General features: G+C 50.0%; 2 protein-coding genes across 3 annotated transcripts in view; one reads left to right on the plus strand and one right to left on the minus strand.

Annotated features, from left to right (window-relative positions):
* Nucleotides 1-5144, plus strand: part of CST8 (cystatin 8) — a 10768-nt gene extending 5624 nt beyond the window's left edge. The window contains exons 2-3 of the mRNA XM_007100514.2: nucleotides 2985-3098; nucleotides 5061-5144. Of these exons, the coding sequence (XP_007100576.1) occupies nucleotides 2985-3098; nucleotides 5061-5144 (198 nt within the window). The remainder of the gene's footprint in view (nucleotides 1-2984; nucleotides 3099-5060) is intronic.
* Nucleotides 5145-8104: 2960 nt separating this feature from the next.
* CST9L (cystatin 9 like) lies at nucleotides 8105-11068 on the minus strand. Of its 2 annotated transcripts, XM_028499194.1 has the most exons (3): nucleotides 10809-11068; nucleotides 9696-9809; nucleotides 8105-8945 (listed from the first exon to the last, which is right to left on the minus strand). In XM_028499194.1, the coding sequence occupies exons 1-3, from the start codon at nucleotides 11061-11063 to the stop codon at nucleotides 8853-8855; spliced, it is 462 nt and encodes a 153-aa protein (XP_028354995.1). In that variant the 5' UTR covers nucleotides 11064-11068; the 3' UTR covers nucleotides 8105-8852. The 2 variants fall into 2 exon arrangements, with proteins under 2 accessions (XP_028354995.1, XP_028354994.1); XM_028499193.1 differs by having other exon boundaries at nucleotides 8105-9809.
* Between the last annotated feature and the right edge of the window lie 2789 nt (nucleotides 11069-13857).

The raw sequence follows: 13857 nt of genomic DNA on the forward strand, positions 1-13857 counted from the left end.
TAGAGCTGGTTTGGTGGTGCTGAATTCTCTTAGCTTTTGCTTGTCTGTAAAGCTTTTGATTTCTCCATTGAATATGAATGAGATCCTTGCTGGGTAGAGTAATCTTGGTTGTAGGTTCTTCCCTTTCATCACTTTAAATATGTCATGCCACTCCTTTCTGGCTTGTAGAGTTTCTGCTGAGAAATCAGCTGTTTAAGCTTATGGGAATTCCCTTGTATGTTATTTGTCGTTTTCCCCTTGCTGCTTTCAATAATTTTTCTGTGCCTTTAATTTTTGCCAATTTGATTCCTATGTGTCTCAGTGTGTTTCTCCTTGGGTTTATCCTGTACAGGACTCTCTGTGCTTCCTGGACTTGGGTAGCTATTTCCTTTCCCATGTAAGGGAAGTTTTCTACTATAATCTCTTCAAATATTTTCCTGGGTCCTTTCTCTCTCTCTTCTCCTTCTGGGACCCCTATAATGTGAATGTTGTTGTGTTTAATGTTGCCCCAGAGGTCTCTTTGGCTGTCTTCATTTCTTTTCATTTACATAGCTCTCTGCCTTTTCATCTTGTCTATCTTTCTGTGAATATGGTTTTTGTTCCACAGGCTGCAGAATTGTAGTTCTTCTTGCTTCTGCTGTCTGCCCTCTGGTGGATGAGGCTAAGAGGATTGTGCAAGTTTCCTGATGGGAGGGACTGGTCACAAATGTATATTTTATTTCTTAGTTGACTGTCAGCTCAAATGCAGGTAAGGATGCAAAAGAATCAGGTAGAAACAGGTTCAAAAAGAGGCTAGAACAAAAGTGTTTAAAACTCCTTGGCATTCCAGCTACAAACTGCTGGAAAACATATTGAAGAAAGGGGGTAAGGAAGAATGCACCACCCCCCAAACAAAAATAACTCCTAACGAAAGCGAACAGAAAAATGCTAGGTGAAAATTCAGAGAAAAATAACATATGCCCAGGTGCTATAGAAAGAAAACTGCTCTATTCCATTGCATAGTTTAAGTTAAATGTGCAAAGATCTTTATCAGCAGTGACCACTAACAGCCTGAAGCCAAACCTGGCCCACTTCTCATCTTTGTACATCCCGTGAGTTACAAATGATTATAAGAAACAAAAGAAGGAGACTATTTTCTGACATATGAAAATTACATTACATTGAAACGTCAATGTCCATAAACACAATTTTATTAGGACACAGCCACACACACTTTTTGAGGGTCCTCTGGGCTGTATTTGTGCTGCAAAGCCTGGAGTATTTCCTCTCTGGCCCTTGAAGAAAAAGCATGTGGCTGCCTGCTCCAGTTCATAGCTGGCTGGGGTTCTGATGCCGATTTCACACATGGCGAAGACTGGTAGGAAAGACCGCCAATGGCAGCCTGGAGCCATGTTTACTTTGTGCTAGATCCAGTGGCTTTCTGTAGGTGCACTCAGGTTTTCAAGTTCACATAGGAGGAAACAGGCACAGAGAGGTTTAGTAACTTGCCCAGGGTCACACAGCTACTAAGTAAAAGAGCCAAGATTTAAACCCAGGCTGCCTGCTCTTAATCCACCCATGCTACTGCCTCTGAGTGATGCTGGATGGGATGAAGGTGATGGGACATTGCAGCCAGCCAGGAGGGGACAGTGTCACAGGAGGCCAGGAGAGTGAGAGAGGCTGGCCGTGAAAGGAGTGAGGGGCTGCCTCCGAAGCTGGATCCCCATCTGCCTCCCTTTTCTGGGCAATTGGGGGTCAAGACGGGGCTGGTGGTCGGTCAGTTGTTGTTGAGTGTGATTTGGGAAAGTCTGTTTTCTTGATAATTCTTACTTGGAAATATAACTCAAAGCTAAAGCACTCCTTCTCAACTGGGCATGGATTTGGCTCCACAGGGCATTTTTGGCAATGCCCAGAGATGTTTCTGGTCATCACAACTGAAGGGGCTGCTACTGAGATTGGGGGGGTGGAGGCCAGGGATGTGGGTCACAACCCTCCGGGCACAGCACGGCCCCCCATGGACAAGAAGGACCCAGCTCCAAATGCCAACAGCACTGAGGCAGAGAAACTTAATATCCAGTCATGAAAAATGCGGTAGGGGTACATTTGGAAGTAGTTGAAGTAAAAAGTGAAAGTGACCACTGATTTCTTGCATCCCTCATGAACTCATCAATCCTGGGGGCACCCCACAAGTGTCCTTTCAGACACTTAGATGCATAACTGAAAAATTTTAAGTATACTTTATATTCATGAAACTGTACTTAGAATTCTGCCTACACCCATTTTGTTCAATGCCCAGGTGACTTTTCTAGAACTTCCAAAATGTTTACTGTATTTTTCCAAATTATCTCTTATTCTTCTGGGCTCAGTTATGGTGTTTAACTAACTTGGTCATTCTCATTCACATGTTCTCTCCCTGACGTCTCGTAAACTTTGTTTTCCTGTTCATTCTTTAATTATGAGAGTGGACATTTGCCATTGTCCATCTGCATTTCCCTGTGAGACCCTTTCTTGAGTACAGCGCTGACGGGAGCTCTGCATGGGGAGGGGAGGGGAGGGGAGGGGAGATGTCCAGAAAGTCAGGGATTTGGAAGGGTATATGATGTGGAATAAGGCAAGGATGACTAAAACTACCAAAGCTTTAAAGGGAATCGATACACTCTCAGTGGATTTCGATGAAAATGCTGTTTATTTCCCAAGCTCCAATGAGCAAACCATTAGTTTTCCCAGGAAAATGGTCTTTAGGGAATAGTTTTCTTGCTTTATTTTGGTGACAGTTGTCATTACTTTAAAATTAAATACCATAATGAGAGAGACTGAGAAACAGAGAGAGAGAGAGAGAGAGAGAGAGAGCAAGGTAAGAACCACCTCCACGTTACCCCAAAACTCTGGCCAAAAAAAAAAAAGAACTGTAGGAGGAAAGGAGGTGAGAAGACCCTAAGCAGTCAGTGACATGTTTGTTTATCAGAAATGACAATTGATACCACATATTCTTTTATGATCTCTAACTTTAAATTACTCATGGACAGGTCACAGATAGTTTGGATTACCTTCTTGAAGTCAAAATTGCCCGGACAATGTGCAAGAAAGCTTCAGGGGAAGATGAAAACTGCTTAGTACAATGGGATCCCAAAATGCAGAAGGTAGGTGCTAAGATAGAGTTCAACAGCCTTGGATCATCTTGCTCAAAATCACCTGTTACCCTCCAAGGATTCCTCCCAGTCTCTGCCCTTGCACGGATCATGGAACTCCTAGAGATTCACCGTTTCTGACCTCGTATAGATTCGAGCTTATCTGTTTTCTTTATTTATTGAGACTTAGAAAGGAAGAAAGGGTAACTACCTGAGCTCCTTGGGAAATAAATATTAAAACCTGATACTGGGCTTCCCTGGTGGCGCAGTGGTTGAGAGTCTGCTTGCCGATGCAGGGCACACGGGTTCATGCCCCGATCCGCGAAGATCCCACATGCCGCAGAGCGGCTGGGCCCGTGAGCCATGGCCACTGAGCCTGCGCGTCCGGAGCCTGTGCTCTGCAACGGGAGAGGCCGCAACAGTGAGAGGCCCGCGTACCGCAAAAAAACAAACAAAAAACACCTGATACTATTTTAAATAGTAATAGGCCCTATTCATTTAAGGTAGAAAATTTAGAAATTTTCCGAAGTATTAAGTAGCTTAAAATCAACTACAGAAGAAAAAAAACAATCAACTAAAAATACCTTTATGGAAAGTTTACTGCTGTCAACTTATTTTTATACATCCTAGTTTTTTCTATATTTTACATTTGTATTTTTGTGTAGTGGGGATCACACTGTACACTGTTCCACAATTTAGATTTTTATTTAATAATAAAATCTAAGGATTTCCAAAACTGTAAAATTATTTGAGGGCATTATGTAATGAAACTATTTGACTTCGTTTAATGGTGTTTCCACATATTATTTAGTCAACCCCTGAGAATTGATTATTTAAGTTTTTCTAATTTTTAGCTATTATGAACAGTGCCATGATGAATATTCTTCTTTATTTCTGTTTGTGTGTATATCTGATTGTTGTTGCCTTGTGAGCAGAGTTCCAAGAAGTTGAATTCCTTGTCCAATATTTTTTCACCTCTTAAAGATTTTTAATATGTTAATACAGTGCTAAAGTAGCCTCTATGGTTGATTTTAATAATTGGGTTTTCAATCCCTTTATTTCGTGATTGTTTCCTGTCTACCCTGGCGATCACAAGTTAAGCAATTAGTTAGCCCTCTGGTAAGCGCACTACCTGCCCTCCCTGCCCTCCCTGCCCTCCCTGCCACTGCCAGGAACCAGCTCCACCCATTCTGATGCCCCTCTGGCCTGGACACCCCGCCGACCTGGCCTCAGTTCCTCCATAGCCTGTCTGGGTTACTGGTCACTTGGTCCTATTTCCCCCTCAACCTGACCCCTCAGTCTGTGTATCTTATGCAACTTCACTTCTACTGGGTGTTGCCATAAAGCGCTACTCGTCCTTTATATTTTTATTCTAACTGAATAAAGATTTTAGGTGAGAGGAGGGACACAGTGATCTCATCCACACCAGGAGCCTGGAGCCCCACTCCCTCTGCAGGCCCTGTGTCTCCTCCCAGCTCCCCAGCTGCAAGCTTTCCCTGGTGGAATCTGGCCAGACTCTGACACCACTTTCCAAGGCGTGCAGGACCCTGGCTATTCTTGTGGTGCTGTCTCCCCTGGGAAGGACCCACTGGGCCCTCCATGCCGCGTGGGGTCTCCATGGGCTGCAGGAAGTTGGTGTGTCTGGAGAAGGGCCAGAGCTGGACACGAGGATTTCTTGAGGATAATTGGTCCTGGGCTCTAAATCTTGCTCACCTGGAGCAAATGGAGCCACAACCGTGATGGCTTCAGCTCTCAGGGAGGTGAACCGATGGGGGTCCATCCCAGTCATGAGGCTGGCTGCTCTGCCACTGGGCCAACAGCTTGGGGGTCTGTAGAGGCATGGCTGGCTCGGACGGCCTTTTGGCCCTCTTGAAGCCAAATCCTGGCACCTGGAAATAGGAACTTCTGGGGTTTTTTGACTTTTGTTTTTTGCAATTTTTCTTACAAGTGGGTTATTGTTTTTGTCTCTTTTAGGTGTTTCATTGCACCTTTATTGTGGCATCCAAGCCCTGGAACTTTGAACTCAATATGCAGAAGAAAGAATGCCGGCCTGTCTAATGGTCTTCTAGCACATTCTGCCGCTCTTATGAGCATTTAAAGAAGCAAAGACACTCACAAAACATTTAAATAACACATCTGACCTATTGACTTCATTTTGTAGCCTTCTTGCTTTTTTGTGCATTCTTCAGGCGTGGAGGCTGAGAATGTGGTGCCGGGCTGGGTAGTGTCTTCTGCTTGGTCAACACATTTACCAGCAGGGGCAGTCTGCTCCCAATGAATGGAAGAGAATGCGAACCTGTTTCTGTATTTCACCAAACTCTGGCACAAGTTACTTTTCACTGACAGCTCTTTGTGTGGAACTAATAGGAAGACCCACCCCTCCACTGCTTCAGGCTGGTGGGTAGTTTCTACAAGGCTCTGAGGATGCGTTGAGAATGTCCATCCATGGATTTCCACAGAAATCTCCCTGCCCAGGACTCTGGAAGACACAGCAAAATGGCTTTAGAAACAGTTTTAACCCCCGATCCAACCTGGGAGCTAGCTATATCATTTGGAGATTTGTGTTTTACTTTTGGTTTTGAATTGAGGCAGAAAAATGCAAGAGTGATGGTACACGGAGAGTAGGCTGCATTTGTGCGTGTGTGTGTGTGTGTGCACGCGTGTGTGTGCTCGCAGAGGGTAAGAGGTATAATCTAGTGCTGCGTGACTGATCACCCTGCCCTTGGTGCTTAAGCAATGTATTTATGTCTCCGTGGTGTCTGTGCACCAGGGGTCTGGGGTGGCTTGGCTGATGTCACCTATCCTGAGGTCACACTCAGGCTCTGAGGGCACTTCCCTCATCTGAAGGTGAGTTTGGCCCCGGAGAACCCACTCTCCAGGCGGCTTGCCCTCCCAGCTGCTGGCTGGCGTTGACTGTCGGCAGGTGGTCTCTGCTATTCTCAGTGCAGGCCTCTCCACTTGGCCTCTGTGCGCTGGGTGAGGGGGATGGGTTCCTCTGGACAGAGTGTCCAAGAGACGGGGATGGAAGCCACAGCACCCTCGGTGACCCAGCTTCAGATGTGACACACCGTCACCTCTTTGTGTTGTTGGTCACCTAGATCAGCTCTGGTTAAGTGTGGGAGGGGAGGCTTAAAGGTGTGATGACCAGGAGATACGGTTCAGCAGAGGCTATGGAGGAGGCAGGCTCTCGCTGTGTGTGTGTGTGTGTGTGTGTGTGTGTGTGTGTGTGTATGTGTAGGGCTGGGCTGAGATGGTGAAGCGGGTTAATATGACAAGAAGGAAACATGTTCCAAAACGTAGGTGTGGAAACTACAGCACTGGTGTGCAGGTGAGGGCCAGCCAGGTAAGTGTCAACAACCACACAGGAGCAGGTCGAAGCCCACCTGGCTGACAGGTGAACACTCCCTGGGACTCCTCCTCTGGCAGAACTTGCCTGCACTGAGCATCTGTGAGGGGCGGGCTGGACAGCGGGGTGCCTGGTGCTCCTGAGAGGAGCCCTCCGCCAATGCAGGACTTGGGGGAGAAATACCTCAGTTCTTTTTGATAAATTACAGTGTAATTGACCTACAACACTGTTAGTTCCAACTGCACAACAATATTCCTCTATGTTACAAAGTGATCCCCAAGATAAGTCTGGTTACCATCTGTCACCCTATTGATACAAAGTTATTACAATATTATTGACTGCCCCCACGTTGGACATTTCATCCTTGTGTCTCATTTATAACTAGACTTATGTACCTCTTAATCTCCCTCGCCCTCTTCATTCACCCCCCTCCCCTCAGCATAGATCATCAAGAATTTTTGGGGAAAAAAAGGAGAAAGAGTCACAAATGCACCTTCCAGCAGGGCATGTTGCTTTCCCGGGCTGACCACCGCCACGAGGAAACCAGCGTCCAAATCCCATGGCTGTTCTATCCCTGGGAGTCGGGGACCAGGGCTGGGGGAGGTGCAGACCGGGGAGCAGGCTGAGGAGTACACAGGGAAGGGACGGCCAACTGCTGGGAGTGTCCCTGCGTCCATCACCTGACAGCCCCGCCCCTTCCTGTCCACCCGAGAGGCCCCGGCAACTGCAAAGCCCTCCCAAGGTCTCCACTTGCTTATTCCTTTGTGTTGAGTCCTCATTTATTGAGCCCCAGGGCTGTGCCTGGACCCTGACACGTGGGAAAGCTGAGGAAAGTGTCCGAATGTGCCCCTGGCAGATGGGAAAGTGGGCACAGAGCAGAACACAGGGTCTGGAGGCAAGGCATTTGGTCACTGATGCTGCATTTCCTTTCACGGCCCTCTCGATGCCCAGCTGCAAGCCTTGGTGAGTCAGAGCCTATGGCCGACAGGTCAGCAGCTGGGAGGGCAGAGTCCCCACTAGTCTCTCGTTTCAGGAGAGGGGGTGCCTCCCTTAGCCGTGGGCTGCGCTTGGAGCCCAGAAATCCTGCCTCGGCCTCCGGCGGGGTGTTGCCCAGGGATGGACAACAGGGCACAGATTCCAGTGGGAGGGAGGAAGGGGCCCAGCACACGCCATTCCAGGCAGAGGTGCGCAGGGTCAGGGAGGAGGCTCCTCCCACCAGGACAGGTCCCTCAGTCCACACCTGTGCTCACCAAGCTAAGCAGCGCAGGTGTCCTACCTTCTGGACTAGTGAGGGATAGCGGGGTCAGGACAAACCCAGGCCTTGCAGCTCCCCTCCAGGGGCAGATGCACTGGCAAAGCCCCACGCGTGTGGGCGGACAGGCAGCGCACCATCCCTGGCAGAAGCCGGGTCTGACGCCCCTCCCTGGGTCCCTCCACAGCCCCAGGAAAGGGGTGAGCTCATGAAGGGCTGGGCATCTTCCCCACATTGGGGTGAGCTCAGAGGAGACCCTTTCCCAGGAGTTGCTTGAGGAGAATTGTGGCGTCGATTCCTTGGAAACACGATGGGAATCACAGTGCATAAAGGATCCTTTAAGCTTCCTTTGGCGGAAACAGCCAGGAGTCAGGAAAGGCCTCAGAGGGAGAAGGAGGAGGGGTGGGGGAGGGTCTGGGAGAGCAGCTTGCTTGGTCAGGCCCAGGTGGCAGGGGGACAAGAGCACAGCTGTGCCTATGCTGAGCAACGCCCACCAACAGCGAGGATGCCCGTGTCTGGGCTCCCCTTGGCTCTGCCGGAGTCACGGGCTTGGGAAGCCAGCCAGGTGTGTGTGGAGGACGCATCCTGAAGAAGTTCTCACACCACACAAAGGGTCTCCTCTCCAGGAGACCCTGCGACACACACTTGGGAGCAGGTTTTGATTCAGGAGGTGATCGCAGGCAGCACAAGGAGAGGAGGCAAGGAGGGAGAAGGTCCACATGGCTGCTACCAAGAGTCCCAGGGCAGCCACAGGCTTCTGCACACCCACCTCTGAATGGCCACCCTGGGGCAGTGATGCTGAGCCCGGAGACACAGCTCAGATGCACCCGTGCTCCTAGCTTCTGCCACCTGCGGCTGGCTCAGGTGTCCACGGGGGAGAGACCCACCCCCTGGGCCCAGCCGGCTGCCCTGCTGGCAGGACGGCCTCGGCTGCCCAGCCCCCAACCTCTGGAACCAGGCGACACAAAGCTGCTTGCAGCGCTGACATTTAATGACCAATTCTACGGGAGGAAATGACAGGAAGGAATGTCCACATTGCCCGGATGTGACACCCAGACACCTGCTCATACAGAGAACAGAACCGGAGCTGCTCAGCCACTGAAGGGCCACGACAGGGCATCACTGGTGTCCAGGAGGAGGACAGCGGAGCCCAGACTGGTACGTGGTCTCACTCAGTGGAGCCCTCTGAGCAGGTGTTGTTCAAGAGTTGAAACTTTGTTCTCCATGGGTCAGTGATGATTGTAAAGAAGCAGGTGATGGTCTGTGGGACAAAGCACAGGGGACAGAGAGTCGGGGGAGGGGCCTTGGGAAGCATGTGGCTCCAGCTCTAAAGCCAGCATCCCCCCAACCTTGCCTTGCTGGGGTGGGCAGCTGGGGGTGCAGGCTCTGGCCCTCAGTCCTGGATGTTCCCGACCTGGGACTCTCTCCGGACCCCAGAGGCACCTGGGTCATTCTCCCGTCTCCAGCTCTGTGGTCTCCAGGGACCCGGCCCCCAGGATGTCCCAGTGTGACCCATGCCCCCAGCGTCCCAGCAGGGCGTCTGATCCAAGTCGGGTTTGTCCCGGGGCGGGGCTCACCCGCCTTATCGCCAGGGCAGGGCCTGGGAGGGAGGGCAGTGGGGCTCCTCAGCTTCCACCCCTCGGGCTCTGGGTCAGTGGCAGGGGGACCCGAGACGGGGCTACTCGGCCAAGGTGATGTTGTTGCCCCCCCCACTTCTCCTGAAGGCAGGGAAGGGAGGTGGGTGAACACCAGGGAGGGGGCATTCCCGTCTCTGGCCCAGGTGACCCGGACCCAAGTGGTCAGGAGCAGCCTGACCCCAGTGTGACCTGGGGTGCAGCGGCTAGACAGGCCAGGGGCGTACAAGTGACCGGGGCTGGCCGGCCTGGCTGGGCTCCGTCCTGCAAATGCCCCTCCGTGTCCCTTGGAATGGCGTTGTCATCACTCCCCACACCCCCTGCCCCGAGGCAGCGTCCACGGCCATATAACCTGAGGGCCGCTGTCCGAGTCTTACATTGTTCACGTCTGGACTTGCTTGAAACGGACAGTTGTCAATGTCTTCGTCAAATTTCCCACACCTGGTTCGGCCGAGCTGCAGCTCCGTGGAGAACACGATGCCGAAATCAACCTGGGTTTGTACAGACCTTGAAGTGGACACAGCCCTCCTGCCCCTTATGTAGCCAATAGAGTAGATTCACACAGTGTAGGCAGGACAGAGACCTGAGGGGTGGGGTACTGACTCTCAAACTTTGCTGGATAAATCAGTGCTGAGAAAGGGAGACTCCCCTCTGTGCCCCCTAGTTACCCCTTTCATCTGCCCTACAGCAAGACAAATGCCATACAAAGCTACTGCTACACACACACACACACACACACACACACACAAAACCCTCTCCCCCCCCACACACACATACTCACAAGCACACACAAGGACACACAAGCACACACAGGACCAGAAGTTCTTCCACCACGGAGTGTTCTCAGTGTTTGTGTCTGCAGCACCGTGAAAATCACACCCCTGGTTGCATTCTGTAGAGACTGCGTTGCTAGGGGAGCATTTTAGGATTAAGAATGCCATCTGGGAAGAATGTAAATCACACTCGATCCACGTAGGTGGGGACCCAGAGGGAGCCCAGAACACGTGGAGTCAGAGGAGAAGCTGCGAGCTCCCAGAGGCTCCTCAGGACCAGGGGAGCCTGTGACTCCTGAGCCACTCTCCCCCTCCGTCTATGGGTGTCTCTGTGTATCTCTCTCTGTTTTTCTTAAATTAACCTATTTTAATGTTATTTCTTTGAAATCTATTCGAAATCTCTCTAATCCAATATTTTCTGTCTGGCTCTTTTTTAACTAAATAGCTTTATCCCCTCTTAGACCGTATTTGGTCATTCTTCATTAAACAAGGTCAGAAATGATGAAAACTGAAAATACACCTTGCATGTGAGTAGACTGACTGAAGTTTAAAACGTTCCCAAGTTATTTCTTTTATAAAAACTGAAACCAACCGAATAGATTGTATTAATATTTCCCTCTATTTTATGGGCTTCAAACGATGATCAAGATCCCTTGTTAACTCCCCTACCGCCGCTGGCCCTTCGTTAACAGCAACGGGGGAGGATGTGGTACTTACCGGCTCCTTCCACGACCTCAGGACGCGCACCACCTTGTAGGCATTGCTGTCCTGGCTCCTCAGGTTGAATATGTGTAAGCCGTACTCCACTGTGGCAAGGAAGTAGTTCTTTGAGGCTCGTTGATCATCATTCGCCTCCTCTTGCGAATCCCAGTCTTGAGTCACCAGGAGCTGGGGACCTAAGAGAAACAGGAGCAGGGCACAGGGCTGAGCCCACCTGCACGTCCACTGCCAGCAAAGCATGGCTGTGGGCATCTGGGCACCCAGGCTTCGCCCTTTCCTGCGCCGGCTCCCACCCAGCCTCCCTGGGCATTGGGCCAGTTCATGTGCTCCGGGACATACTCCTGGTCCTCCCCTCTGGCGTCACACCCTTGTCCCTTCCCTCTTGTGACCCTGACTCCTCCATCCAAAGCTGATAAAATTGCCTCCTGTTCAGGAAGGAGAAGCAAGACCCAGGCAGGGTGGATCGGGAAGGACCAGCCGTGGAGAGTCCCCTGCAGCTGAATCCAGCCATATGTTTCCCTCAGCACCTCAGTGGGAGGGGAGGCTTATTTTTGTGCCCTAGATTCAAACAATGAATCAAGGTTACAATTGCAAGTGATTTAAGTGGAAGGGGGTCCCTTCACCCAGCAGTAGGTGAGGGTCAGTGAGACAAGGAAGGACAGAGCCAAAGAGCATGAGTGGCCCAGAGCCAGCTTTGTGGGTGACAGAAGGTGGCCTGCAATGGCCGGGAAGGATTCCAAAACTCCTGCCTGAGAATCACCGGCCTGAAGGGTGGGGGTCTTGGCTCCATGCAGTGTAGGCTTCCCTAGGCTTCCACTTCCTTGGTGCTACTCCCTTGCTGTAGGCAGACCAGCCTCGTGACAGAGAGGTGAGGAAGGCAGGAGGTGCTGACAGCCGCCAGCGGCCACGGGCAAGGATGGTCCACGAGGGCTTCTGCCGTAGAGGGGAAGGGTTTTTTGTAAAAGTGGGCATCGGCTTGGGAATCGAATGCCAGGGGAGTCAGAGACAGAGGAAGGAGCTTGGGGACAGGGAAGATGCCAGGTCATCGGCGCCTGGTCATTTTCTCCCGAACACAGCTGGGCATGGGTACCGCCTGTGGCCAAGCTCTGACAACGGGGTGAGGAGGCGGGTGAAGAAGTCACTTCCAGGTCCATGACACCCCTATGTGCTCGTCAGGACAGCCACGTGCAGAACCCAGGAGGGATTTCAGCGCTGTGATTATCAAAGGCCTCTGAGGTCGGCTGGGGAGGAGCCCCAGCAGGAGCAGGTGGGACACAGGCCTCAGGCAGGTGGGCGCCAGGAGCCCCGGACGTGAAGGACACGTCCCTCCTCCTCCAGGCTGCCCACCTGGGTCATCCCGACGCCCTCCCCTCACTCACTGGGGACGCGTGGGACGCCTCCCGCCCCACACAGCCTGGGCTCCCCCATGCTGGAGCTGCACCCACTGTCCTTTCTGGACCCCAGAAGCATGGGGTGTCCGACTCAGGTTCCCTCTCATGTTAGGACACGGGGGGCAGGCTTGTCCCCGTTAGCAAGACTTCCCCACCAAGTGTAGACATCTGTAGAAGTCCCTTCTTGTTGTCTGATTCCCTCACCTCCATCACTAGTCAAATGGCACCTAGGAGAATGTCCATGGCACTGGTCCAGCTCAGGACAGGATGGAGTGCTCAAGCCTCCATAGCAACGTGGCCTAGGTTATGGGCATAAGAGACATCATGCATCATAAGCTCTAATGCTCTAATGGATAAAGATAATGTGGTATGAATACAAAATGGAATATTACTCAGCCATAAAAAAGAATGCAGTTCTTCCAGTGCAGCAATGTGGATGGACCTAGAGAATATTATGCTTAGAGAAATAAGTCAGACAGAGAAAGACAAATACTCTGTATCAACCTATATGTGGAACACCCCAAAATAATACAAACAAATCTATAAGCAAAACAGAAACAGACTCACAGACATAGAAAACAAACTAGTGGTTACCAGTGGTGAGAAGGAAGGGAAAAGAGTCAATGCAGGGTTATGGAATTAAGAAATACAAACAGTATGTATAAAATAAGTAAAATGATTATTTTATAGCATAAGAAATTATAGCCATTATCTTGTAATAACATTTTATGGAGTATTATCTGTAAAAATACTTAATTACTATGTACCATACACCTGAACTAGTATAATATTCTAAGTCAACTATACTTCAATTAATAAAAAAACACATTAAAGGATCAAATATTTTGATCAAGTGGGATTTATCCCAAGTAAGCAAGGATGGTTCAATATCCACAAGTCTATCAGTGTGATACACCACACTGAGAAATTGAAGAATAAAGATCAGAGGATCATCTATATAGATGTAGAAAAATCTTTTGAGAAAATTCAAGATCCACTTATGATAAAAGCTCTCAACAACGTGGATATAGAGGGAAAGTACCTCAACATAATAAAGACCTTATATGACAAACCTATAGCCAACATTGTACTCAATGGTTGAAAGCTGAAAGGATTTTCTCTAAGATCAGGAAAAAACAGGCAAAGCATGCCCACTCTTGCCACTTTTATTCAACATATCATTGCAAGTCCTAGCCGAGGCATTCAGATTTGTTGGTAAAGAGAAACTAAACACACCATTGTAAACAATTATACTCCAATAAAGATGTTAAAAAAAATACATAGAAAAACTTTTCACAGTAAAACTCCCTGTAATAGTTGTAATTAGAAAAACTTCAACAGTCAATTCTTAGGCATTGACTGAATATGAGAATGACTTTTGAGTGTTAGAAAGACACCAGCTGTGAGCGAGTCAGTGCGGGTGACAGGGGGACAGGCTGTCAGGGTCAAAGCCCCTCCTCTCCCTGACAAGCAGAGTCTGCTCACTGATGCCTGGCTTCTGGAAACCCACCTTGTTCTCTGTCCCCAGGCATGGTGTTCTGACCCTTTCCCTGAACCAGTATGGCCCCCAGAAACCATTCTCAAGCCCGCAGCCCACACAGGTGACTGACTTCTCATTGTGACTCTGCTGTGGCCACTCCCGGGGACCCTGAACT

The sequence above is a fragment of the Physeter macrocephalus genome, chromosome 14 (assembly GCF_002837175.3).
Source record: "Physeter macrocephalus isolate SW-GA chromosome 14, ASM283717v5, whole genome shotgun sequence".
Classification (NCBI taxonomy): Eukaryota; Metazoa; Chordata; class Mammalia; order Artiodactyla; family Physeteridae; genus Physeter; species Physeter macrocephalus.

Coding starts and splice junctions, on each gene's coding strand:
- CST9L (XM_028499193.1), bottom strand. CDS start 11,063: ATGCCCACAGCCATGCTTTGCTGGCAGTGGACGTGCAGGTGGGCTCAG. Junction 9,810..10,808: donor TGAGGTCGTGGAAGGAGCCG/GTAAGTACCACA, acceptor GTACAAACCCAG/GTTGATTTCGGCATCGTGTT.